This window comes from Carcharodon carcharias, chromosome 14 (genome assembly GCF_017639515.1).
Source record: "Carcharodon carcharias isolate sCarCar2 chromosome 14, sCarCar2.pri, whole genome shotgun sequence".
Taxonomy (NCBI): domain Eukaryota; kingdom Metazoa; phylum Chordata; class Chondrichthyes; order Lamniformes; family Lamnidae; genus Carcharodon; species Carcharodon carcharias.
Genome location: NC_054480.1, coordinates 127,368,933 through 127,396,573, shown reverse-complemented (window position 1 = coordinate 127,396,573; position 27,641 = coordinate 127,368,933). Strand labels below are relative to the sequence as shown.

The 27,641-nt window shown below is 44.1% G+C and overlaps 1 protein-coding gene across 3 annotated transcripts; it reads left to right on the top strand.

Moving 5' to 3' along the window:
- Nucleotides 1-27,573, top strand: cilp2 (cartilage intermediate layer protein 2). 3 transcript variants are annotated; one of them, XM_041205578.1, is made up of 8 exons: nucleotides 3-517; nucleotides 1,229-1,411; nucleotides 2,266-2,424; nucleotides 5,577-5,891; nucleotides 8,481-8,589; nucleotides 9,497-9,645; nucleotides 21,268-23,683; nucleotides 26,480-27,573. In XM_041205578.1, the coding sequence occupies exons 1-7, from the start codon at nucleotides 187-189 to the stop codon at nucleotides 23,646-23,648; spliced, it is 3,627 nt and encodes a 1,208-aa protein (XP_041061512.1). In that variant the 5' UTR covers nucleotides 3-186; the 3' UTR covers nucleotides 23,649-23,683; nucleotides 26,480-27,573. The 3 variants fall into 3 exon arrangements, with proteins under 3 accessions (XP_041061513.1, XP_041061512.1, XP_041061511.1); XM_041205577.1 differs by lacking the exon at nucleotides 26,480-27,573 and having other exon boundaries at nucleotides 21,268-23,722; XM_041205579.1 differs by lacking the exons at nucleotides 2,266-2,424; nucleotides 26,480-27,573 and having other exon boundaries at nucleotides 1-517; nucleotides 21,268-23,722.
- Nucleotides 27,574-27,641: the final 68 nt, after the last annotated feature.

Genomic DNA, 27,641 nt, shown 5'->3' with positions numbered 1-27,641 from the left:
GTGTCCTGGCCAACATTTATTCCTCAACTAACATCACAAAAACAGATTGTCTGGTCATTAACACACTGCTATTTTTGGGAGTTTGCTGTCTGCAAATTGGCTGCCATATATCCTACAACAGCGACTGCGCTTCAAAAGTATTTCATTAGCTGTAAAGCACTTTGAGACATCTGGTGGTCATGAAAGATGCTATATAAATGCTGGTCTTTTCTGCTTTTAATGATTGGCGTCTTTTATTTGGGCACAGAGGTGACAGAGTGGACCTCCTGGTTCAACATTGACCACCCTGGCGGGAACGGAGACTTTGAGCGGTTGGAAGCTATCCGCTTCTACTACCGGGAGCGAGTGTGTGCACGGCCAGTGTCCATTGAGGCACGTACGACGGAATGGGTGAAAGCCGAACAAACTGGGGAGATTGTCCATTACAGCCCAAACAAGGGTTTCTGGTGCATCAACAAGCAGCAGCCAGAGGGCAAGATTTGCTCCAACTACCATGTCCGATTCCAATGCCCTGTAGGTATGTGGGACCTCTCAACAGCATTCCTTACTCCATAAATTCTTTCTGCCCCTTCTCTTCATCTACCTGGCAGCTGATTGTAAATTCCCAGCTCCTCCCCTTGGGGAGATTCTTTCTTTCAGGACAGTTTAAAAAAAAATGCGACTTTTTCATTCATGCTGTGCTGGAACCAATCAATTTAAAGAACAATATACTTTGCATGGATGACACTTTGTTTGGGGGGTGGGGTGGGTGGTGACACTTTCTAGCTATGAGCTATGATGGGTATTGTACTTTTATATTTCTCAGAGCAATGCAAAGATGACACGAGGGTCAGGGGTTTCTAGCTACATCGTGGCGGGACCCACCATGGGGGATTTGAACGCCCAGCCAAAAGTCCATTGACTTTCAGCGGGACTGGACGATCCCAGTGGCAGTTGGGGCTGGAAAATTCCGCCCTAGTTTCTATGTGTGTAACAGGTTTTAGTTACAACGCTTTAAAATGTCTACTCTATGCTTCTCTTCCGGCTTGTACCTCTTTCTACAGCTTGTTTACTTTTCTGAGTCCACACCCAGGCTTAACCAATCACGTACAGAGCATAAATAGTAAACAGACTCATATAATCAAACGCAGAAATTGAACACTACAATGGGGAATCTCGCCATGGTATTTCGCTCCATGTACGAATATGTATGCATTTATCTCTGTCTTTTTGTGAATTCCATTCTCAGTTCAATCCTATTGGTCAGACTGGTCAGAGTGGAGCTCGTGTTCAGTGACCGCTTGCGGGGGAGCAGGTTTCCAAGCTCGACAGCGCACCTGCACAAACAACATGCGTTTCCGCTTTATCATGGTTCCGAGGTGCAAGGGGAAGGCCATCGAGCGACGAGGGTGTAGCACTCCTCCATGCCAGGGTAAGTGCTAAACACACCATGCATCTGGAGCATTTTATCGGCATAGGAGGGAAAGCTCAAAACTAAGCATCCCTCTGATCTGGAGCCTTGTGAGACTGTTAGGAGCAAAAAGGAGGCCATTCAGCCCCTTGAGTCTATTCTGCCATTCAATCCATTTCATGACTGTTCTGTATCTTAACACCATCTACCATGCTTTGGTTCCATGTTCCTTAATACCCTTACCTAACAAAAAATTATCAAAGTTTTTAAATTTCCAATTGACTTCCAGCCTCAACAGCTTTATTTTTGGTGGTGGGGGGGGAGGTGGGCGGGTGCGGAGTTGCGCACTGGGGGGAGTTCCAGATCTCTACTACACTTTACATGAAGAAGGGCTTTCTGACATCACCCCTTGAATTCACTGGGAGAAGTGGAAGCAATCAATTATTTCTAAAGAAAATTGGATGGACAATTGAGGGAAATAAAGTTGCAGGGCTACAGGAATAGGAGAGAAGAATGGGACTGACTGCATTGTTCAACAGAGAGCCAGCATGGACTCAATGGGCCAAATGGCCTCTTTCTGTGCTGTAATGACTCTATGGCGCTATAATTTCTCTTTCTTTAAGAGTCTCCTTAAAGCTTATCCCTTTGACCAAACATTTAGTCACCTTCCATAGCTCATTGTCAGGTTTTGTTTGACAATTCCTCCTGTGAGGTACTTTGAGACATTTTGCAACATTAAAGGTGCTATACAAATGCAAGTTGTTGTTGTTGCTGCCACATTCCCCTTTCCTCCCTGATGTACTTTGTTGTGCAGCCTACTGTTTTTAAATAATTTACCAATTCCGCTTCTCCCCAACCCTTGTCTGATTTTCAAGAGGCTCATTGGACAGACTGGGGACCCTGGACCCAGTGTTCTGTCACGTGTGGGAACGGTCACATTCTGCGCCGCCGACGCTGCGTCCAAACCCCGGAAAGGCAGACCTGTGTCAGAGAGCCGATTGAAGTCCAAAAGTGTGGCGGGGCACCTTGCAAAGGTAAAAAGGTTTATCAGAATGAGGTTCAGAATATGGTCTGTTAAGGTCGGCTCTGAAAGTATCTTTCAATCCTTCAGGACAGCCCAAAGCACTTTCGAGCCAATTTGAAGCACTTTTTATTTTGAAGCATAGTCACTGTCATAATTAGGGAATGCAGCAGCAAATTGGTGCACAGCAAGATCCCACAATCGGCAATGAGTTAATGAGCAAATAATTCAGTGCAATGCAGATTATTAATCACCTGACTCAATTGGTATGTTGCTGTTGTAATAAGGGATAAATATTGTCCCAGGACACTGGGGCGAACTCTTCTGGGTGGTCATGGGATCTTTTATGTGCACCCAAAAGTGTAGATGAGGGCCTTGGTTTAACATCTAATTCGAAAGACAATGCATTCTGACAGTGTACACTCCCGCTCAGTACTCCACTGCAGTATCAGCCTAGATTTTGTGCTCAAGCTCTAGATGGGGGGGCTTTAACCCACAACATTCTGACTCAGAGGCGACAGAGAACGACCAACTGACTTTCACTCTGCATCCTGGAAATGTTCCATTCACCAATGCAAAGTACTGCAACCACCACACCCCCCACCAACTCCCAACCTTCACCCCTGCCAGGATTGACTCAGAAACAGAGACCCAGCACAACCAGGATGTGTTGGTCTTGTCACTCCAGGAATTTGGCAACAACTGCCAGGAAATGTGAAGCCAAGACCTCCCAGTAATGACACACCAGTCAGTGAGTTCCTGATGGAGGCGATGAGGGAGATAGCAAAGCCTGTGAGGCAATGGGAGGAGCTGCAGGTTCAACCCCTACAGAAGGCATTTGTGACTGTAACTGCAATAGAAAGCCGGAGAGAGAGAATTAAAAATGAATCTCGCTCTGAAGATTTTTTACTGATTTCTTTGTTTTGTCCAGTTTTCCTTTGTAACCATCAGTGGTAGAAATTTCTAGAAATCTATATAAATATATGTTCTTCCCCCCCCCCACAGCTTATTTGAAACCAAAACAAAGGTGGAGGTTGGAAGTCTGTCAGTGCTGTCAGGGTTAGATGCATTTCCAAACAGATCACTGTCAGGAATGAACACAATGTTTGTTGTAGGGTTGAGCTACTGTATAATTAGAGTCTGAAACCTACTCCTCCATCTGAGGTGTAATTTAATTTTAAACAGAAAGCTAGGCACTTTCACACTCTGAGGGGGAGTAACACCTTCTTATTTGATTTAACAGGCAGCTGTCTTAATTAAAGGGGGAGGATTGTCACACAAATACTTTTTGGCAAGCTTCTTGTGTCAGCTGTGGCTCAGTTGGTAGTAATCTCTTTCATCTCTGAGCAGATAGGTCATGGATTCAACCCGAGCTCTATAATCCAGGCTGACACTCCCAATGCACTGTTGGAGATGCTGTCTTTCAGATTAGAAATTAAACCCGCTACCTCTCAGGTGGATATAAAAGATCCCATTATTTCAAAGAGCAGGGGAGTGTCCAATGTCCTGCTCAATATTAAGCAACATCAATAAAGAACAGATTATTTGATCATTTTCTCATTTCAATTTGGGGGATGTTGCTGTGCACAAACTGGCTGCCACATTTCCTACAACAGTGACTATGCTTCAAAAAGTACTTCCTTGGCAGTGAAGTGCTTTGGGACATCCTGAGATGATGAAAGACACTATATAAATGCAGGTTCTTTCTTGATATCTTTTACTTGTTTAGTTTGGAGAGAGATACAAATTGGGGACGATTTGTGTTACAAGTGAGTTGCATGATGACCTGTGCACCTTGTGTACAAGCCAATAATCTGCTACCTTGTTGCCACTTTTAATAGTGTTGGTTTATCAAAAACATGAAAATCATCTGGCGTGATTGAACTTTAAGAATTAACAATTGGAGTGGATGTTAAGCTTTACCCGAGGGCAGGGTAACAGCAGATAGTAGGAGGGAAGGAGACATGGAGGAATCTGAGTTTGGAGGTCATGGGAAAGATCGGTCAGAATATAACGCTTGTTGGGTGGGCATGTATCTGACCCGAACGAGCGTAAAATGACGCGCGATATTTTGGTTGGCGAGCGTGTGTGGGAATTGTCAGCGCGCTTGCTGACAATTAAAAGGCCTATTAAAGCCATTAAAGTTATAACTGAAATAAATTTTTTGCTGACCATCCAGCCTTACGGTTGTCGGGCAGGTGAAAAGGCCAAGCGGCCTTTGCATTTTTTAGGAAACCTCATTTTTGGGCAAGAAGAGGTTTCCAACAAGCAATAAAAATTTTAACATTTTATTAGTAACATGTGATTCTGTCACACGAGCAGGGACATGAGGGGACATGTTTTATAACATTTTAAAAATCTTTATTTTTAAGTTTACATATCTTCATCTTCCTGACGCGGTTCTGCTTTACCAGCATGCACCCATGCACATGTGAATACTTGCATGCTTGCCCTCCTCTTCCACTGCCTCCCACCCAGGCAGCGCTAAACACTGAAGCATGTGTTTCACGCTGGATGGGCCTTAATTGACCTTCCAGCGTGAAATTGCGGTCCGGCCCTGATCGTGGGCGGCGGTTGGTTTCCCAGCCACTCCTGCCCACCCCTGCCGAGTCTGCCCGAGGGAAAGATCCTGGCCATTGAATTGGAATCTGTTTTTGAGTGTGTGCATTAGGTGACCACCTCCCGTTTACTCTAAGACTTGGCATAAGCAAAGTGGGACCTCACACTTTGTGCGTGTTTGTGTGTGTATGCATGTGCGTGCAAATCAGCACATGCCTTTACACATGCAGGCACAGGACTGAGATGTAAACAAAGGAAAGACTTGCATTTATTTAACACCTCAAAGCACTTTACAGCCAGTGAAGTGTTTAAAGTGTGGCCACTGCTGTAATGTACAATTTATGTGTAGATCTGTGTCCTGATTATACTGCTAACCAGGCTCAATTGCTTAAAAAAAAATCCCCTTTGCGCATTTGTGCTGGACTCTGTCCGCAGTTTATGAATTTCTAATGTCCGTTTATTAAATAGCGATTGCTACTGGGCAACTTACTCAAATCTGACTGTTCCGAGGAGTGCCGGAACAAAGTCGGGATTGTGAGGCTGATGGGGTTGGGGATGATGAGGACAGCAACATTAATAAAAAGCAATGGGAATTTTTTCTTGCAGTCTGCCAGCACGTTTGTGCAGAGGGTCATGTGAATGAAGAATGCAACGGTTGCATCTGTGACCAACATGTTTTACTGGGCACAGTCCATTCTGCAGATGGAATGCCCATTACCCACGGTAGGATAGCGATGGAGGATCAGCCGCACATGACATTAACAATGAGCGATGAAAGCGGTACTTTCAAGATCCCTGGTGTCTGTGCCAACAGCAAGACTCGTGTTCTGATCGAAGGTGCAAAGTTGGTCCCCTCCGTATTTCAAGCAGTTCAAAACAGCACGGAGTCGTCAGTGGTTCAGGCGGTTCTCAAGAGAGCTGGTCAGTAACTATCTCAAAAGCTTCTTCTTACAGTCGGGCTACAACCATTTCGATAACACTGCTCATAGAACCTCAAAGAAAAAGGCAAAGCAGTGAGCATCATTGCACATTCAGCCCCTCGAGACTGTTCTGTTATTCAATTACATCATGTCTGACCTGTACCTCAACGACATTTACGTGCCTTTCCTCCACATTCCTTGATATCCTCACCAACAAAAATCTATCGATTTCAGTTGACCCCCAACATCATGACTTTTTGGGGAAGAGAAATTTCCAGATTACAGCAACCACCTTTGTATGTACAGACAGGGAAAAAATAAAAATATAATCCTGATGATGGGTATCTTAATATGCTGCACTGTAAAACACTGCATTGAGTTTAACTTTAACTACAGAGGATAGAGAGAATGATTTGGAAATAGAACGGGAAGGGGAAGTGAGGCAATTTTTTTCATGTTCATGTTGTGATCTGGAATGCATTCCTGAAAGGGCGGTGGAAGCAGATTCAATAATAACATTCAAAAGGGAATGAGATAAATACATGAAAAAAAACATTTTACAGTGCTATGGGGAAAGAGCAGGGAAACAGGTCTAGTTGGATAGCTCTTTCAAAGTGCCAGTACAGGCACAATGGGCTGAATGGTCTTCTCCTATGCTGTATCATTCTATGATCCTGTTTATCACCCTCTCCTACATCAGCTCAACAGTTGCTGAAACCCTCATTGATGGCTTTTGTTATCTCTAGATTTGATTACTCTAGTTCAGGATGGCCTCTCACATTCTGCCTTCTGTATATTTGAAGTCATTCAAATGCTGCCCATGTCCTTACCTGCATCAAGTCTCATTCACCCATCACCCCATGTGCTTGTTGACCAATATTCGCTCCCAATCAAGTAATATCTTGATTTTAAAATTCTCATCCTTGTTTTCAAATCCCTCCATGGCTCTCCATATCTCTGGAATTTCCTCCAGTCTCACAATCCTTTGAGGTATCTGCTCATCTAATTCTGGTCTCTTGAACATACTGATTTTTGATCACTCCTCCATTGGTGGCCATGCCTTCAGCCTGGGCCCTAAGCTTTGGAATTCTCTCCCTAAACCTCTCCGTCTCTCTTTCCTCCTTTAAGAAGCTTCTTAAAACCTACCACTTTGACCAACCTTTTGGCCATCTGATCTAGTTTCTCTTTATATGGCTTGGTCTCACATTTTGTTTTATAATCATTTCTGTGAAGTGCCTTGGGACATTTTGTTACTTTAAAAGCTCTTTATAAATACAAGTTGTTTTGTTGTTATCCAGTTATCAAATAAGAGAGCCCACATTCATATTGGACCGTGTGTTTAGATGACCCAAAGCCAATTCTGTGGTGCTCAGGTGTCTGATTACATGGGAATCCTCTTCATTGGTCGGTATTTAGTGTGTCATGTAAGTCAAACTTACCTTAATGTTGAGAGTGGAGGTTGGGAACTTCAGCTCCCAATGGGCCTCTGAGTTTTCATGCATGTGCAGACTGGGAGTGGACTGCAAACGTGCAGATTGGCATTTTACATTCTTTGGACCCAGCGCACGGCCGAAGAGCTGAAGTAGTGCTTGTGAGAGTTGGTGCTTGAGTGCAGACTTGGGACCCAGGGGAACGGAATCTTGGGAGACGAGATTGAAACCCTGTGATGTAATTGATACCATCCGAGTTGGAACGACTTTTGGAATTCCCAGGTTAGATTTTTGAATGTGAAGACTGGAATCCCTTGTGAGAGAGACAGAGTTTCAATGAGATGGGTTGACTCAGTGTTACTGACGTCTGGGTGGGCTGTTGATAAATCCATGGACTCTGTCTTGGTCGCATCTGTATTTATTGTGCAGGGTGGTGTGTTCGGCCACAGCTTGCCTCTTAATTCACATGTGCCACAGAGTTACCCTGAATGTTAGAGTATAAGGTAGATATTGTAAATTGTTTTGTCTTTCTGACCTTGTTTAGAAAAGTTTTTATTTTTGTTTGCTCAAAATCCGTAGAATCTTGTGGTTTTATTTACTTAGTAAGTGTCTTGAATCTCAAACTTTGTTTACTTTAAATAAAAAATAATTGGTCCCTAACCAGATCCTATCAAAAACTTGGGGGTCTGATCTCTGATCATAACAAATGTAGGTGACTAGGGTCTTGCCTGCCAGCTGGAGGGCTGGTGAGAGCCCCATGTTGTTTCTTCTCAGGAAGGCCCACCACATTAAGTGCCATTCAGGCATTTAACTGGACACTGGCAGGACTTCCCTGGGATCAAGGATCCTGGAGGTGGAAGCCCACCCTCGTCGAAAGTTGCTGGTCAGAGGCTGGCAGCTCTTTGTTACTGAGCAGCACCACTGGGCAGACAGGTGGTTACTGCTGATATGAGACCCACCTGAGGTGTGATCTCGGTCACAGGTAAATGATGGAAGGGTGTTGTGGGGTGGAGGTCCTGCGAGGGGGGGGTGTTCAGCAGCAAGGGCGGTGGGTGGGGAGAGGTGGCTCTCAGTGGTATAATTATAATGGGTATAATTTTTTCGTACCTTTCAAGATTCTGATTTCGCCTACCCTCACCTCCTTTCTTTCTCTTCAACAGAAAAGCCCTATATAGTGAAACACCCTGAGACAAAAGTACGATTTGAAGATCAACGGGTGTCTTTTTGCTGCAAAGCCACTGGATCCCCACTTCCATTAAAATATTTCTGGTGAGGCACTTTCTTAAGATTTCTTTTCATTTTTTTTGGCTGTGCAAAAACTAATTCACTTCCTTCTGCATCTGCGAGACTGGGATAGAACTGGTGTTGATTTTGGAGTTTCTGATGCTTGACATCATCTAGGACAAAGCTCATTTGATCAGCATCCCCTCCACCATCTTAAACATTCACTTCCTTCACCGCTGATGCACAGTGGCAGCTGTGTACCATCTACAAGATGCACTGCAGCGACTCGCCAAGGCTCCTTCAACTGGAGTCTCTACCACATAGAAGGACAAAGGTAAGTGATGCATGGGATCATCACCACCTGCAAGTTCCCCTCCAACTTGCACACCATGTTGACTTGGAACTATATCACTCTTTCTTCACTGTCACTGGGTCAAAATTCTGGAACTCCCTCCTGAACAGCACTGGGGGGTGTATCTTCATCACACGGGCTGCAGAAGTTCAAGTAGGTGACTCATCACCACCTTCTCAAAGGGCAATTAGAGATGGGCAACAAATACTGGGATAAGAATCATTGCTGCATTAAATAAATCAATGATTTTTAAACTTTCTTTGAATATATTTATTTGTTGATTACCCAAACAGATAAGGAAGAATCTCTTTGGTGTAGGAAAGGTGGGCCTCTGTAAAGGTAGATGTGCTGGGTAACCAATGGCAGCAGCACGAATGGGTAGGGAGTTGGGGGCAAGAGCTCATACAAGGAAATGCCCTGGAATATCACCAGATGGAATTGACAACATGGACCCCTCAATCCAATAGGCACAATCCCCACAGTCTTTTATCCGAATGGTTGGGTCTCTTTTGTGTTGGAGCACAGTGGTTCTGATCATTGTTAGTATTCTATCATTGCCAGATTTTTCTTACCCCAGTGCTGTTTGATTTTTTTGTCCAGGTATCACAATGGGACACTGCTGGACACAAAGAATGAAGAAACCCTACTGTTGAAGGAGTTGAAGTATTGGCAAGGAGGGGAATACCAGTGCAAAGTTACCAATGGCTTTGGCTCCATCAAGTCAGTTCCAGCAATGCTCACAGTTATAGGTGAGTGATCAAGTGTCTAGCCAACTATACACTGAAAGTCAGTCCTGTCACATGCACAATCACTCCTGCTATATGCATGCACACTCTCGCTTTTGCACAGTATGGACAGTAATTACATAGTTTGTCTTGTATCTTTTTCCTCTCCTCCTCGCATGAACGTGTTGACTCTCGCTGGGTTCACAGCACTAACAACGATGCAGTACCTTGTACGAGTGACCATTCATCCTGTCCAGGCTTAGGTACTGAGTGTCATTGAGCTATTCACTATGATAGGGCACATAGTGGTGGCCTGATCTTGTCCGCACGCTTGGATGGGGGGGTGGGTTTAAATGGGTGTGTGAGATCAGTCCATGGGGAGCCCAAAGGAAGCAGGGTATCCATGAGTTCTGAAGCCAATGAGACCATTCCAATTATAATGGTCAGAACTCATTTAAATATTTGAAAGCAGATTCCCCACCTAAAGATGACAAGAATGAAGACTGGCTGGTGGGTGAGTGGAATAATTGGAACCCACTGCTGTCGAGTTCCCAAGGGATCAGCCCCCAGCATAAGATAAGTGGTGTGAGGAAGTGCATTACTCAACTAGATGCTGGCTGAGGAGGGAGAGGGAAGGTTGAGATCGAGGAAATCTAAGGATTCTGTCTGGGATCCGGAGGTATAACTCCAGCTCTTCCATGACTCCCATGGAATCCTCCCAAAGAATAAAGGAATATTGCTGCTGTGTCTCATCAGGTTTCTTAGTGGGGAGTTGGTGGTGTAGTGGTAATATTGCTGAACTAGTAAACCCAGGCTAATGCTCTGGGGATATGGGTTCAAATCCCACCATAGCAGCTGGTGGAATTTAAATTCAAATAATAAATCTGGAATATAAAGCTAATCTAGTCTTAGTAATGGCGACCATAAAACTATCATTGATTGTTGGGAAAAACCCATCTGGGCCATTAATGCCCTTTAAGGAAGGAAATCTGCCATCCTTACCTCTCACTTCAGACCCACAGAAATATGGTTGACTCTTAACTGCCCTCTGTAATGGCCTTGAAGGCTGCCTATTTCAAGGGCAATAGAGATGGGCATTAGAATAAAGGATAAAAAAAAGGTTCATTCCTACAGTACTAGAATTGAAAAGCATAAAAGTTACGTTAAACTTGTATATGGTTCATTGGTTAGACACCACACTTAGGGCAATACATATGGTCTCCATATTACAAAAAGGATATTGGAGAAAGTGTAAAATAAAAGATTTAAAAGGATTATACCAGAATTGAGAGGCTATACATATCAGGAAAGATTGAACAGGCTAGGGCTCCTTTCTCTAGAAAAGATAAGGTTGAGAGGTGACCTGAGAGAGGTTTTTAAGAGAATAAAAGGATTTGAAGGGTAGAAGTAGTGAAGATGTTTCCACTTGTGGGGGAGTCCATAACTCAAGTTTGTAAATATGTGATATTTACTAATAAATCCAATAGAAAAATTCAGGAGAAACTCTTTACCCGGTGAGTGGTGAGAATGTGAAACTTGCTACCACAAGAAGCAATTGAGATAAATAGCATAGATGCATTTAAGGGGAAGCTAGATAAGCCCATGAGGGACATTGCTGCAGGAGTTCCTCAGGGTGGTGTCCTAAGGCCAACCATCTTCAGCTGCTTCATCAATGACCTTACCTCCAGGTCAGAAGTGGGGATGTTCTCGGATAATTGCACAATATTCAGCACCATTTGCGACTGCTCGAATATTGAAGCAGTCCATGTCCATATGCAGCAGGACCTGCAATATTCAGGCTTGGGCTGATAAGTGGTAAGTAACATTCGCGCCATACAAGTGCAAGGCAATGACCATCTCCAACAAAAGAGAATCTAACCATCTCCCCTTGACATTCAATGGCATTACCATCAGTGAATCCTCTTCTATCAACATCCTGGAGATTACCGTGGATCAGAAATGCACATTTAAATACTGTGCCTACAAGAGCAGATCAGAGACTGGGAATTCTGCAGTGAGTAACTCCCCACCTGACTCGGCAAAGCTTGTCCAAGGCACAAGTCAGGAGTGTGATAGAATGCTCTCCACTTGCCTAAATGAGTGCAGCTCCCACACACTCAAGAAGCTTGTCATCATCCAGCAAAAAGCAGCACTTGATTGGCACCCCTTAAACATTCACTCACTCTACCATCAATGCAACAGTCAGTACCACAATGGCAACAGTGTGTGCCATCTACAAGATGCATTGCAGCAACTCACCAAGGCTCCTTCCACAGCTGCTTCCAAACCCGCAACCTCTACCATCTAGAAGGACAAGGGCAGCAAACGCATGGGAACGCCACCACCTGTAAGGTCCCCGCCAAGCCACTCACCATCCTGACTTGGAGATATATTGTCGATCTTTCATTGTCGCTGGGTCAAAATCCTGGAACTCCCTCACTAATAGCATTGTGGGTATACCTACACCACTGGAACTGCAGCGGTTCAAGGAGACAGCTCACCACCACCTTATCAAGGATGATTAGCAATGGGCAATAAACACTGGCCTGGCCAGTGGTGCCTATATCCTGTGAAAGAATTTTTAAAATATGTTGATAGGTTGAGATGAAGAGAGGCAGGAGGAAACCTAAATACTGGGATGGACCAGTGGGATGAGTTGCCTTATTCTGTGCTGCAGACTTGATATAACTCGATATTTGACACTTGAAGGGCCTCACGCATGAGTCATCATTAAAAATTATGTCATCGGGCCATGAACTTCAATGTTTAATTAGGTTCCTGTTTGCCCTCAGTAAACAGAAGCTTCTGTTTACTTCAAGTTCAATGAATCTGAAATACCACTACAAAAACAGAATTACCTGGAAAAACTCAGCAGGTCTGGCAGCATCGGCGGAGAAGAAAAGAGTTGACGTTTCGAGTCCTCATGACCCTTCGACAGAAGTTCTGTCGAAGGGTCATGAGGACTCGAAACGTCAACTCTTTTCTTCTCCGCCGATGCTGCCAGACCTGCTGAGTTTTTCCAGGTAATTCTGTTTTTGTTTTGGATTTCCAGCATCCGCAGTTTTTTTGTTTTTATCTCTGAAATACCACTAGGTGGGAATAGTGAGAACCCAGGCCTACAGTGGACTAGGTTGATTTTAACCCTTCCCGTCAGGCTGGAATTGGTGAGGAAGGGAATTAAAATTGATCTTCACAATGTTTACACCCTCATCTTTATATTGGCAAGCATCACTAGATAGCTTTGAGGAGCAGAAACCCAGGCTCACTGCAAGACATCAAGACAGGCTGAAGGGAGCAAACATCAGGTCTTGCTAGTTTGTGTAGTTTTGGTTCTGCACTGGTGCTGTCTTGGCCATGCTGTTACTGTAAATAACATCCTAATATTGAAGCACTACTTTGAGTAAAGTAATGAGATGCACTAAACACATTCCTCACACAACTGACTTCACATTCTATTACTGGAAAGATTTTTCTCCACTTTTCAGACAGCTGTGCGATTAATTTATAAATTGTTGCAAAGATTAGCTCAGACACAGTCTTATTACATTAATGTTTTGCTAATTTAACTTCTGAAAAATAACATGTGCCCACACTCGATAATTTACAAAGCTCAACTCCAATGAGATTAAGCGGAAAATCATTGAATGATACAACACAATGGAGGCCATTCAGCCCATCATGCCTTGTAACTGTTACTCAAACAATAATAGCTTGCATTTATATAGCACCTTTAATGTAGTAAAACATCCCAAGGCACCTCACAGGAGCATTGTCAGTCATAATTTAACTCTGAGTCTATGGCAAGCGACCAAAAGCTTGGTCAAAAAGATAGGTTTAGGAGCTGCTTAAAGGAGAAGAGGTAACTAGACAGAGAGGTTTAGGGAGGAAATTTCAGAGCTTAGGGCATTGGCAGCTGAAGGCTCGACTGCCAATGGTGCAGCGATTAAACTCAGTGATGGTCAGAGTGGAAAGAGTGCAGGGACATCGGTAGGTTGTGTGGCTGGAGGAAGTTGGACAGACAATTCATCAACTAAAAAGAAAGTGCTATTTTATCCACTGGGTAGACCATTCCAATATTAGACTTTTCTTCTTTCCATCTCAGCTGAAGGTAGGGGCTCCATTTTGTAGTTCAGCACCTTCCCGAGTGGCTATTCTTCATTTCAGAGTCTAAGAAAAGGTAGGATATTAGAGGGATGAGCTTCAATGACAGCTCACTAGCTGAACGAGCAATTCACTGGCAGGGCAGTATAAATCTTCCGAATTTTCTGACACTACCCAGACTGAATTTATGAGACCCGGCCCTTGTTGTGGTTGTGTTCAGCCACACCCCATTGCTATCCCACTTAAATTAAGGGGAAACGAGACTGAAGTATTTCAAACAAGGGCCGCCTGCTCCTTGGCAGACAGAAGCATTACTGTCTCAGCAGGTGTAATATACTAATGAAGTGGGGAACTCTGAACAGCCTTGCCACAATTACCTACCAGTCTCGGCTGAGATCTGGTTCCATGTTGGAGCAATTATGATATATTCCAGTGATTTATTGGGAATGCTGTGGCACAGAAAGATGCATTCCTGGACCTATGGAACTCATGCACATGGAACCATTTGCCTCATTTTTTTAATTGCCTTGTGCCAGATGCTCCAACAGGACTTTGGTTGTCACGGTTACATGTGAATCTCTCAGCTTCAGTATTTTCCTCTTTCCCAAATTTCTCCCCTCATCTCTTCTTGGCTCCCGGGCACAGTTTTCTCCACCTTCCCTTTCCCCCACCACTGAAACAAATGATAAATGCAAAATACTGCAGGTGCTGGAAATCTGAAACAAAAACAAAAATACCTGGAAAAACTCAGCAGGGCTGTCAGACCTGCTGAGTTTTTCCAGGTATTTTTGTTTTTGTTACTGAAACAAATGAACTGGTTACTAAAATGTTGCCGCCTTTGGGATCTTACTGTGCACAGTTTAGCTGCTGCAGTTCCTACAGTACAACAGTAACCACAATACAGAAAAGAACTTCAATGTCTGTAAAATGCCCAAGAACATTATTGTATGGAACTAACTGCACAGAACAGCCATTCGGCCCAACCTGTCCATGGTGGTGTATATTCTTCACCTGAGCCTCCTCCCAATCTTCCTCAATGATCAGCATAGTCTTCTGTTCCCTTCTCCCTCATGTGTTTATCTAGCTTCCCCTCAGATGTATCTACACTATTCATCTCAACCACTCCCTGTGGTAGTGAGTTCCACATTCTCACCATTCTCTGGGTAAAAACATTTCTCCTGAATTGCAGTTGGATTTTCTAGTGACTATCTTATATTGATGGCAGTGGTGAGGTGATGGCATAGTGGTATTGTCATTAGACTAGTGATCCAGAAACCCAGGGTAGCGCTCTGGGGACTTGTGTTTGAATCCTGCCATGGCAGATGATGGAATTTGAATTTAATAAAAATCTGGAATTAACAAGTCTAATGATGACCATGAAACCAGTGTTATAAAAACCCATCTGGTTCACCAATGTCCTTTAGATAAGGAAATCTACTGTCCTTACCTGGTCAGGCCTACATGTGACTCCAGACCCACAGCAATGCCCTTTGAACAAGGGCAATTAGGGAATGGCAATAAATGCTGGCCTGGCCAGCAACATCCACATCCCATGAACGAATAAAAAAAAATTGGCCCTAATTTTTCTCATCAGTCCTAGGGTTGTGAAAGGTATTAAGTAAATGCAAGTTTTTCTTTATTTTAGTCGTTTGTCCGATATCATTGAATCATAGAATAATACAGCACAATAGGAGGCCATTTAGCCCATCGAACCTACGCCAGATCACATGACAAATAGAAAAGAATGGCCTCGGGCAAATATTTCCTCCCTCAAGCAACGTCACTAAAAACAATTTACTTCATTGAACATTTCTTTGCTGCTTATGGGATCTTGCTGTGTGAAAAACAGCTGTGATTTGCCCTTGTAAGAACAATAAATGCACTTAAAAACAATTAATTGTATGTGACGCATTTTGAGAGACTTCTGATTCCAAGTGGAAATGTATAAATCATCTCTGCCTAATGTGTATTGTGGCACATTTTCAAATGTAGATGTCCATTAATCCTGACAGTACATCTCAATTGCAGCTGAAGAGAAATCCATCCCCAATTGCTTCAGCACAAACCATTGCTCTGCTTGTGTGGATGAATACTGACCAGAAAACTAAATCTACGTAATATGAAATCTCTTGCACCTGTTTGCAATTTCTCTCATTACTTTTCTGTTATTGATTCCTATGTCCACATTAAGAGAAATGTCCCTGCAGCACCACCACAAGTAGGAAAGTGTCATAACAGCGTGTGTGACATGTTTACATGGATAATATAGGTACAGGAGAAGGCCATTCAACCCATTGAGCCTGTTTCACCACTCAGTTAACTCATGACTGATCTGTATCATGACTCCATTTACTCTCCTTGGCTCAGTAATCTTTAATACCATGGCCCATCAAAATTCTATCACTCTCTGTTCTGCAACTTTCAAATGACATCCTAGCCTCAACAGATTATTTTGCGGGTTGGGGGGAGGGGAGGGGAGGGGAGGGGTGGTTGTGGTATGGTGGCTGGAGGGAATTACAGGTTTCCACTATTCTTTGTGTGAAGCAGTGATTCCTGACATCATCCTCAAACGGCCTGGACCTCATTTTAAGGTTATGCTCTGTTGTATCATTTCCATTATAACTGTTTCTGTGCTGTACTTCCTAGGTAATATCATTAAATGTGGAAATAAGCACTGAATGGGAGTACAAAAACAAGGACAGAGTCTGACTGTTAATTGAAAGCTAAATTACAACGATGTAACCTGAGAAGATGGTAATGAACCTTTTTGATCTCTGATAGTGATGTGAAACAACTCTTGGGCTTCCTAGGCCACTTCAAAGGGTAGTTAAGAGCCCAAAAGATTGATGTGGGAATTGCATACAACAATAACTTGCATTTATATAGAACCTTTAATTTAGCAAAATGTCCGTAATCAAAGCATAATGAATTAAAACATCTTTGACACCAAATCATGGAAGGAGATATTAGGACAGATGTCCAAAAACTTGGTGAAAGAAGTAGTTTTAAGGAGCATCTTAAAGAAGGAGAGTCAGTAGAGAGGCAGAGAAGTTTAGATAGGGAATTTCAGAGCTTAGCTAAAGGCATTGGTGAAATGAAAGAAATAGGGATATGCAAGAGGGCAGAAGGGGAGGAGCGCAGCTATCTCAGAAGGTAATCTCTGGAGATTACTGAGACTGGGAGTGATGAGGCCACAGAGATTTGAAAACTAGGATGAAAATTTTAGAATTAATGTTTCTGCTAGACTGGGAGCCAATGTAGGTCAGTGAGTACAGGTGGATAATGAGTGAAAGAGATTTGGTGTGAGTTAGGAATACGGGGCAGCAGATTTTTGGATGAGTTTACGTTTACAGAGGGTAGAATGTGCAAAGCTGACCGGGAGTGCACTGGAACAGTCTAAGTCTAGAAATAACAAAGACATGGATGATGATTTAAGCAGCTCATGCAGGGATGGAGTTGGGCAATGTTCCAGAGGTGGAAATAGGCAGTCTTAGTGACGGAGTGGACATGTGATCAGAGTATGATTGGCAGGTTTTCTTCCCTGAGGAACATTAATGAACCAGCTGAGTTTTTAACAACAACCTGACAGTTTCATGGTCATTTTTTATTTCCAGATTTATAAAAAAATACTGAACTCAAATTCCAAATTGCCATGGTGGGATCTAAACTGGCTTCGAATTAGATGATTAATCCAGCCAATAACATAGTAACTGCATTACTGTACCCTACGCCACACTTTACCTCCTCAATTCAGCCTCCCTACTTCCTCTACCCAATCTGTTTCCTCTACCCTCCCTCCTTCTTCCATCCTCCATCCTACCACTATTACCGTTCCATTACCCATCCACTCGGATCAGCCATGATCATATTGAGTGAGGAAGCAGGTTTGAGGGGCCAAGATGCCTACTCCTGCTCCGAAATTCGTATGTTCGTATGTATGTTTTCTCCTATCCACCTTGACCCTACAACCTTCCTGTATCTCTTTCACCTTCATCCTTCCAATGCTGTTGACTCCGAGCTCAGCAAGAGTTCCATTACAGAAACTGACGCAGGTTGCTCAAATACACTTCACCTTCGACCCTCTATTGGCAGTCTCCGCTACACCTGAAGCTCTGGATCGAATTCAGTGGCCCCTCTTCAAACAGACAAGGAAAAAAGCTACAACAGAAACTGTGTGCAACACTCTGCTGGTCTGGCAGCACCTGTGGGGAGAGGAACAGAGTTTTGCTGGTGAAACTTTAACTCTGTTTCTTCACACGTTTCCTACATTACAACAGTGGTTACACTTCAAAAGAGTTTCATTGGCTGTAAAGCACTTTGGGGTGTCTGGTGATCACGAAAGATGCTATATGAATGCCAAAACAAAAATACCTGGAAAAACTCAGCAGTTCTGACAGCATCTGTGGAGAGGAATACAGTTAACGTTTCAAGTCCGAATGAGTCTTCATCAGAACTAAGGAAAAATAGAAAAGAGGTGAAGTATAAGCTGGTTGGGGGGGGGGACAGGTAGAGCTGGATAGACGGCCAGTGATAGGTGGAGATTGCCAAAAGATGTCGTAGACAAAAGGACAAAGAGGTGTTGACGGTGGTGATATTAGCTAAGATATGTGCTAATGGTGACATTAAGGGTAGAAAGCAGGACGAGCAAGGGACAAATAGCCCTAGTGGGGGTGGGGTGGGGGGAAGGGATCGAAATAGGCTAAAAGGTAGAAATAAATCAATGGATGGAAATACATTTAAAAATAATGGAAATAGGTGGGAAAAGTAAAATCTATATAAATCGTTGGAAAAAGGGGGATCAGAAAGGTGGTGGGGATGGGGGAGAGAGTTCGTGATCTAAAATTGTTGAACTCAATATTCAGTCTGGAAGGCTGTAAAGTGCCTAGTCAGAAGATGAGGTGCTGTTCCTCCAGTTTGCGTTGAGCTTCACTGGAACATTGCAGCAGACCAAGGATGAACATTTGGGCATGAGAGCAGGATGGTGTGTTGAAATGGCACGTGACAGGGAGATCTGGGTCATGACTGTGGACAGACCGAAGGTGTTCTGCAAAGCAGTCACCCAGTCTGCATTTGGTCTCTCCAATGTAGAGGAAACCGTATTGGGAGCAGCAAATATAGTAGACTAAATTGAGGGAAGTGCAAGTGAAATGCTGCTTCACTTGAAAGGAGTGTTTAGGCCCTTGGATGGTGAGGAAGGAGGAAGTAAAGGAGCATGTGTTACACCTTCTGCGGTTGCATGGGAAGGTGCCATGGGAGGGGGTTGAGGTGTAGGGGGTGATGGAGGAGTGGACCAGGGTGTCCCAGAGGGAATGATCCCTGCGGACTGCCACTGTGGGGGGGTGAAGGGAAGAGGTGTTTGGTGGTGGCATCATGCTGGAGTTGGCGGAAATGGCGGAGGATGATCCTTTGAATGCGGAGGCTGGTGGGATAATAAGTGAGAACAAGGGGGACCCTAACATGTTTCTGGGAGGGAGAGGAAGGTGTGAGGGCGGATGCATGGGAGATGGGCCGGACACGGTTGAGGGCCCTGTCAACCATCGTGGGTGGAAAACCTCGGTTAAGGAAGAAGGAAGACATGTCAGAGGAACTGTTTTTGAAAGTGGCATCATCACAACAGATGCGACTGAAGCAAAGAAACTGAGAGAATGGGATGGAGTCCTTACAGGAAGTGGGGTGTGAGGAGCTGTAGTCAAGGTAGGCTTGTAATGAATATTGGTGGACAGTCTATCACCAGAAATTGAGACAAAGAGGTCGAGGAACGGAAGGGAAGTGTCAGAGATGAACCATGTGAAAATGATGGAAGGGTGGAAACTGGAAGCAAAATTAATAAATTCTTCCGGGTCCGGATGAGAGCATGAAGCAGCACCAAAGCAGTCATCGATGTACCAGAGAAAGAGTAGTGGGAGAGGGCCAGAGTAGGACTGGAACAAGGAATGTTCACATACCCCATAAAGAGACAGGCATAACTGGGGCCCATGCGGGTACCCATAGCCACACCTTTTATTTGGAGGAAGTGAGAGGAGTTTAAGGAGAAATTGTTCAGTGAGAGAACAAGTTCAGCCAGAATGGGAGGAGAGTAGTGGTGGATAGGGATTGTTCGGGCCTCTGTTCGAGGAAGAAGCTAATGGCCCTCAGACCATCCTGGTGGGGGATGGAGGTGTAGAGGGATTGGATGTCCATGGTGAAGAGGAGGCGGTTGGGGCCAGGGAACTGGAAATTGTTGATATGATGTAGGGTGTCAGAGGAATCCTGGATGTAGGTGGGAAGAGACTGGACAAGGGGAGAGAGAATGGAGTCAAGATAGCAAGAAATGAGTTCCGTGGGGCAGGAACAGGCTGACACGATCAGTCTGCTGGGACATTCCTGCTTGTGGATTTTGGTTAGGAGGTAGAAGTGGGCCGTCCAAGGTCGGGAGACTATGAGGTTGGAAGCTGAATATATGAATTCCAGTCTTCTTTCTGCTTCTCTCTCCACAGTCGTTAAATGACCTGTTGAATTTTCCCAGCATCTTGTCTTGGTTGACAAAGGAGTCAAAGGTTATAGGCAGTAGGCAGGAAAGTAGAGTTGAGGCCAAAATCAAATCAGCCATGATCTTATCAAATGGTGGAGCAGGCTTGAGGGGCTGAATGGCCTACTCCTGCTCCTAATTCGTATGTTCTGTTTTATTTCTGATTTCCAGCATTTACAGTATTTTGTTTTTGGGAAAGATATCACACTTGGACTAATAATCATTACAAAAGATGTTTTTTTTTAAATAAATGTTGAGTCTGGAAGTGTTTTAACCAGTTTTAGCTGCCTGTTAATGTCCTCAGGCCCATTTTGTTGAAGTTCCACAGGTTTTGTCTCTGGATTTCAATTTAACATGGAAGAGGTTCAAAGGCAGCTGCAGTCTTTCACATTAATGCCAGCGTAAAATTTCCCTGCAAAACTGCCAGCAAACTATATTCAAGCAAAAAGCCGTAAAAAAGAGAAAAAGCAACAGGTTTCAGGGTGTTGACAGATATACAGCTCCTTGCCAAAACAGAACAAAATGTCCTTGTAGCAAAACCATCTGAAAAGTTGAAATCCTCAAAAAGCTCTGGATGCAGGTGGAGCTGTGAACAGGAATACTGCTGGGTAACTGACCTGATGTGCACCGAAAAACATTTAAAGCATTCGTTAGGAATAAACGCCTATAGTATCAATGGTGAATGATGCTCACAATCGTTCTTGCACCTTTCAGAAGGGAACGTGGTGTGAGCTATCTATCCTTCTCCAGAGGTTTCTTGATAGAGGATAGAATGCTACCAAATAAACCACCTAATAGGGAATTCAGGAAAAAACTTCTTTATCCAGAGAGTGGTAAGAATGTGGAACTCACTGCCACAAGGAGTGTTTGAGACAAATAGCATAGATGCAGTTAAAGGGAAGAATGGCAGGATATATTGATAGGGTGAGAGGAAGAGAGGTGGACTGGAAGCTCACATGGGGAATAAACACCAGCATGGTCTAGAATGTACTTTCTGTAATCCTATAACCCTTTCTTTCTTGTCTCTTTTTCTTCAGTCAAAGGAGAACCAAATTGCAACCCTGAACCACTGAAGCATTTAATTAAATTGCCAGGGAACTGCTTTCAGAAGGCAACCAATTCCTTCTTCTACAATGTCGGGAAGTGTCCCAACAGCAAGTGTGCCGGGGACCTGAACTTTGACCTCCGTTGCAAGGACAGCACAAGCTACTGCTGTGGTGTGAAGGAGATAAAGCACATGGAGATTGCGTGTCAGGGCTACACCCTTCCTGTCAAGGTGGTGGCAAGCTGTGGCTGCAAGAAGTGCCTGGAGCCCAAAGTATTAATCAGAGGGAGGGCAGTAGCAGCAGACAATGGGGAGCCACTTCGGTTTGGACAGATCTTTGTTGGTAATGAGAGAGTTGGCCTGACAGGCTACAAGGGGACCTTCACCATACAGGTTCCTCAGGGAACGGAAAGGCTTGTTGTCCAGTTTATTGACAGGATGAACAAGTTTGTGGACACTGTTAAAGTCTTTCCTTTTGACCGGAAAAGTGGTGCTGTGTACTTTGAGGTGAAGCTAATGAGGAAATCAGAGCCGATAGAGGTTGACTCCACCAAAGGCATCACCATTCCACTGGGAGAAATGGAAGGCGAAGACACCATTGGGAAGCTAGAAATTGCACCCAACTCATTCCGCAGAAGCAATGGGGAAAGCTACAATGGGAAAGTCAAGGCCAGTGTGACCTTTCTGGACCCGAGGAACATCACCCTCGCCACGACTGCGTCAAGTGACCTGAACTTTGTGGATGCGGAGGGGGACATTCTACCACTCAGGACCTACGGCATGTTCTCGGCAGACTTCCGGGAGGAATTATCGAACGAGGCCCTTGCAGCCTCCAGTGTTACAGTCTACCTTGACACTGCCAGTGTCAAGATGCCAGAACACGTGGAGAAAATGAGGTTGTGGTCCTTGAACCCAAACACTGGTTTCTGGGAGGAGGAGAGCCTCTTCCACGTCGAGAGGAGAAAGCGCAACAAACGCGAGGAGAGGACATTCTTGATTGGTAACATGGAGATCCGGGAGCGCCGTCTTTTCAACCTGGATGTTCCAGAAGCCAGACGCTGCTACGTTAAAGTAAGGGCCTACATGAGTGAGAAGTTCTTGCCTGGCGAGCAACTAGAGGGAGTTGTGATCACGCTGATTAACCTGGAACCTTTGCCAGGCTACACGGCCAATCCTCGAGCTTGGGGCCGTTTTGACAGTGTCATAACAGGGTCTAATGGGGCCTGCCTTCCTGCCTTTTGTGACGCTGCTAGGCCGGATGCTTACACAGCCTATGTTACAGCTGCTCTTGGAGCTGAGGAGCTGGAAGCTGCTGCCTCAAGCCCTAAAATGAACCCCAACATCATTGGAGTCTCTCAGCCCTTCCTAGGCAAACTTGACTACAGGAGGACAGACCATGAGGATGCCCAACTGAAGAAAACAGCTTTCAAAATTAATCTCGCAAAGCCCAACGCAAATAACATTGACGAGACCAATGGCCCAATATACGCATACCAAAATGTAAAAGACTGTGAGGATGCCCCAGTGTCAGCCAACCATTTCAGATTTTACAAAGTGGAAAAGGACAAATATGAATACAATGTGGTGCCTTTTGAGGAAAACGACTTGACCAGTTGGACTGGGGACTATCTCTCCTGGTGGCCTAATCCTCAGGAGTTCAGGGCCTGCTACATCAAGATCAAAGTTAATGGGCCACTGGAGGTCATGGTGAGATCACGCAATAGTGGCAGCACTCACCCAGAGACCAAGGGGCAGCTGTATGGTATCCGTGATGTGCGCAGTGTCCGGGATATGATCAACCACAACATTTCAGCTGCTTGCCTTGAGTTCAAATGTGGTGGCATGCTGTTTGACCAAAGCTCCGTTGACCGCACTCTGGTGGCTGTGATCCCCCAGGGAAATTGCCGGCGAACTAGGATTAATAACCTGCTGCAGGAATACTTGCGTAGACACCCACCCTTGGCCATCAACAACGACACGTCGGCTTTCAGCATGCTGGCTCCCGTTGACCCCTTGGGCCACAACTATGGAATCTACACCGTTACCGATCAAAATCCAAGGCTGGCCAAGGAGATTGCCATAGGCCGCTGCTTCGATGGCACCTCCGATGGCTTTTCCCGAGAAATGAAGGTTGATCTGGGAAATGCTTTGACCTTCAACTGTCAGGAAAAGCCTGTGACCCGCCAGAGCCTCTTCCAGCGAATCCAGAATTCTCCAGCTGAGACCCTGACGGAGATTGGAGCAGAAATGAGGAGACAGGCACAAATTCGACCTGCGCAATCTCGGATTGTAGCCTACCCCTCAGATCAAAGGAATCGTAGGGCCCGGATTATCAACAGAAACATAAGAAGGAGTGGACTTCCCAGACAGTAGATTGGAATGGACTTTTCGTGATCCTGAAATGATAGGTATATTATAAAAACTGTACATAGTGAACTCCACAGTGATATTCTTGTTTACTAAGGGTCATTAATTTTGTTAACAAGTGAGGAATTCTTCAGCATTGAATACAGTCAATCAAGGCCACGCTCAACTATATGTATTGCACATTCTGTTGGGGCACGTTAGTGTACTGACCTTTCACCTCTGGGATTCGGAACAGAATGCACCCCCAAACTGATGGGATAGTAGTCCCTGCTCCCTGTTGGTTACAGATGAACACTGGTAGGGTGGACAGAGGGTGTCTCAAAGCAGGTCCTATTGGCGTTGGGCTTGTAGCATGAAACTATTCCTAATTTGGTCCATGTCAACACTGTTACTCAGAGAATTCAAAAAGATATTGGGTGTGGGGCACAGGTCTTTGGATACTGTGATCGTGTGTTGTTTGGGTACAGCTGTCATCGTCTAAGTGCCATTCCAAGTGGTGTAGACGACCGTGGTCTTCCAAACCTTCCAATCATAGCAACAGTGGATGACCTGATTGCTGGAGTTCTGCTTAAGCCAGTCTTTAATGTGGCCTAGCTGCTTCCTTCACAGTCGGCCTCCTTCTCTTCTTCCGTTAACCCTTCTGGTGGTAATTTGGCATTCCAACCCTTCTGCATGGATCACATGCATAGAATTCCATTTGTTTCTTTTGACATTCTCCAAGAGTTTTCTTGTTCTTCTGGCCTCATTCAGTACTACTTTGTTAATTCTTTTCTCCATCCAGCTTACCCCTAGGATCCTTCTTAAGCGCCACATTTCAAAGCTGTTGGTTTTCTTTTCTTCCTCTTTCCCAGTGTGCCAAGCCTCACATCCATAACTCATCACTGGCCATCCCTAATGTTTTAGTAAATGGATTCTCCTTTCAAGGCTCAAGCTGATGTTTCTTAGAATGTTGCTTAATTTTGTAAAAACATTTTTGGCTTGCCCATCCTTTTTTGGATTTCAGTACTGCTTTTGACATCAGATGTTCCTGTGCTTCTTAGTTGAGTAGATTGATGTGTTCTAACTTGCTTCATTTACTGTGATGTTGTGGCAAAGACAAAAGACATTCCAGTATGCAACATCACAGTAAATGGAAGAAAGTTGGATAGAGCAGAAGGGTCCATTAGTGAAGGGTCTGTTAGTGTAGCGGTTATTTTATTGGACTAGTAATTCAGACAACAGGAGTTCAAACCCCCATCTTGGTAGTTTGAGAATTTGAATTCAATTCTGAAAAGAAAAATCTAACTGTTAAGCTATTAGAATGTTTTAAAAATCCAACCTGTTCACTAACTTTGAGGAAGAAAGCCAACTGTCCTTACCCAGTCTGTGCCTGTATGTGACTCCAGTCCCACAGCTATGCATGAGCGGACATGGGTGGGAGAGGGGAGAGAAACAAATCTAACGACGGTGCTGGTAACATAGAGTGAAACTCAGTCAGTTAATCAGGACACATCTCAAGTAATACCTGGATTGCAAATAGTTGCTAGCTTTGTTCTTCGAATGAGGAGGAACAGTTGGATTGGAACCTGATGTTGGAGTTATACCATTACTCTTGAGTTGCGGCAGAATGGAAACTATTTTATAGTGATACAAAAGTAACAGTGTAACTGCATCCTCAAACACCAAAGTGGACTCCTAAAAAATGTTTGGACCTTTGGTTCCTAAAGCTCTGCCCTCTGGGGTTTTCCTCACCTCAAGTCTGGGTCTCTTGTGGGCTCATTGATAGAAACTGATTGCTGTGATTGGTCAACAACTCCATTATCATCATGTCATGTCACTACCAGGGTTGTAGAAGATGAACGAGATGGACCCTGGTCTTTTATTATTCAGCAATTCCTCTGTTCCAATCCAGCTCCTACCAGTGGAATTCTGGAATTAAAAAGCTGGCATCAGTAAAGCGACTATGAAGGTGTCAAATTGTTATAAAATCCCACTCGTTCACTCATGTCCCTTTCAGGATTGAAACTTTATTTCCTGACCAGTCTGGCTTCCAGTCCCACTTTGTTAATTCTTAAATGATTTCTGTAGTAGCCTAGCCAGTTTTGTATCAAATCACAACTTCTTGCTTTTATATTGCACCTTTAAAGTAGTAAAATGTCCCAAGGTGCTTCACAGGAGTGCTAGCAAACAAAATTTGCTAGCAAGCCACATAAGGGGATATTAGGGTAAATCACCAAAAGCTTGGCCAAAGAGGCATGCAGGTTTCAAGGAGCATCTTAAAGGAGTAGAGAGAGGCAGAGAAATTTAGGGAGGGAATTCCGGAGCTTAAGGCCCAGGCAGCTGAAGGCATGGCCGCCACTGGTGGAAGGATGGAATCAGGGATGCACAAGAGGCCAGAGTTGGAAGAGTGCAGAGATCTTGGAGGGTCATAGGACTGGAGGAGGTTACAGAGATTGAGCACCTGGGGATGGGCAATTAACGCAGGACTAGCAGTGATGTCCACATCATAGAAGAGAATGAAAACTAAACTACACCAGCTCTAAAGAATGTTCAGTCTTGAAACGTTAATCCAATCTGGATTGGAATTGGTTCTTCCATAGCAGAACTCAGTCCTCTCCTCAATTCTTTCCCTCAAATATATGGAACCTTTCTTTCAATTTCAATCTGTAGGCAATAAAATCCAATCTCTTTGCTGTTATTTTCTTGTTTCCCAACATTACACCAGTGACAAATCTTCAATGTACCTCATTGGCTGTAAAGCACTTTGGGTCATCCTGAGACAACAAAAGGCATCTATAAGTTCACATTTTTCCATTCTGTCTTTGATTAGTCTCAATATCTCTTCCTACTCTTTACAGCTGTGGGATTTGGCCCTTCCCCTAGGTTTTTCAATGCAAATATGAATGAAAAAACACCCAGCATTGTAAGCCACGCTACAACCAGATAATTGCAGAAGTTGGGCCAACAACATTGGAAGACCGTAGGAAAGGAAGCTAATGTTGCGTTCCAGGGATGTCATCACTGCCAAGAAACAAATGAAATATTACCTCTGAGGCTAAGATCATCCAATGAAATTTGACATGGCTTTTGTCCAATTTTCCCAAGGGGTTCTACAATGGAGATTACTACTTTATCATAGTATTTAGTGTTTTCCATGTTACAACAGTGAGTACAGTTGGTTATAAAGCGTTTTGGTACATTATGAGGTCATGGTGCTATATAAATGCAAATTCTTTTCTTCCTTTCACTAAATAAGACAACTCAATTACGTCTTTGACTCGAGCTACCTATTTTAATCCCATTTTCTTGCCTTACCCTCATTATTTGATACATTTTTCTGCTTCAAGTACTTGTACCATTCTCTTCTTAAATGACTCCCTACTTCAATAACTGCTTCACTCCCACTTGGAAGTTGGAAGGGTTCAAGTCCCGCTCCAGAGACTTAAATCCAGATTGAGACTCCAGTGCAGCACCTGTTAGAGGTGCCATCATTCAGATGAGATGTTAATCTGAAGTCTGTCAGCTTCAATGGTAGCTGTTAAAAAAAATCCCATGGCACTATTTGAAAAAGACTATGGGAGCTCTCCTAGCAAATATTTATTCCTCAACCAACACCTAAAACAGATTATCTGGTCATTAGCATATTGATGTTTGTGGGAGCTTGCTGTGCACAAATTGGCTGCCATGTTTCCTACAACAGTGACCACACTTCAAAAAAAGTACTTTATTGGCTGTGAAATGCCTTGTGAGATTGTGAAATGTGTTGTATAAATGAAATTTCTCTCATTTATTTATGAATGGTTGTTGGCAGCAACTAGAATGCTAGAATGCACAAACATTCACTCCCTCCACCACTGACACACAATAGCAGCAGTGTGTACCATCTACAAGATACAGTGAAGGAAATCACCAAGGTTCCTTAGGCAACACCTTCCAAACCATGGCCATTAGCATCTAGAAGGACAAGGGCAGCAAACACATGGGGCAGAATATTGCGCTCATTGGGCGGGCATGCGCCCA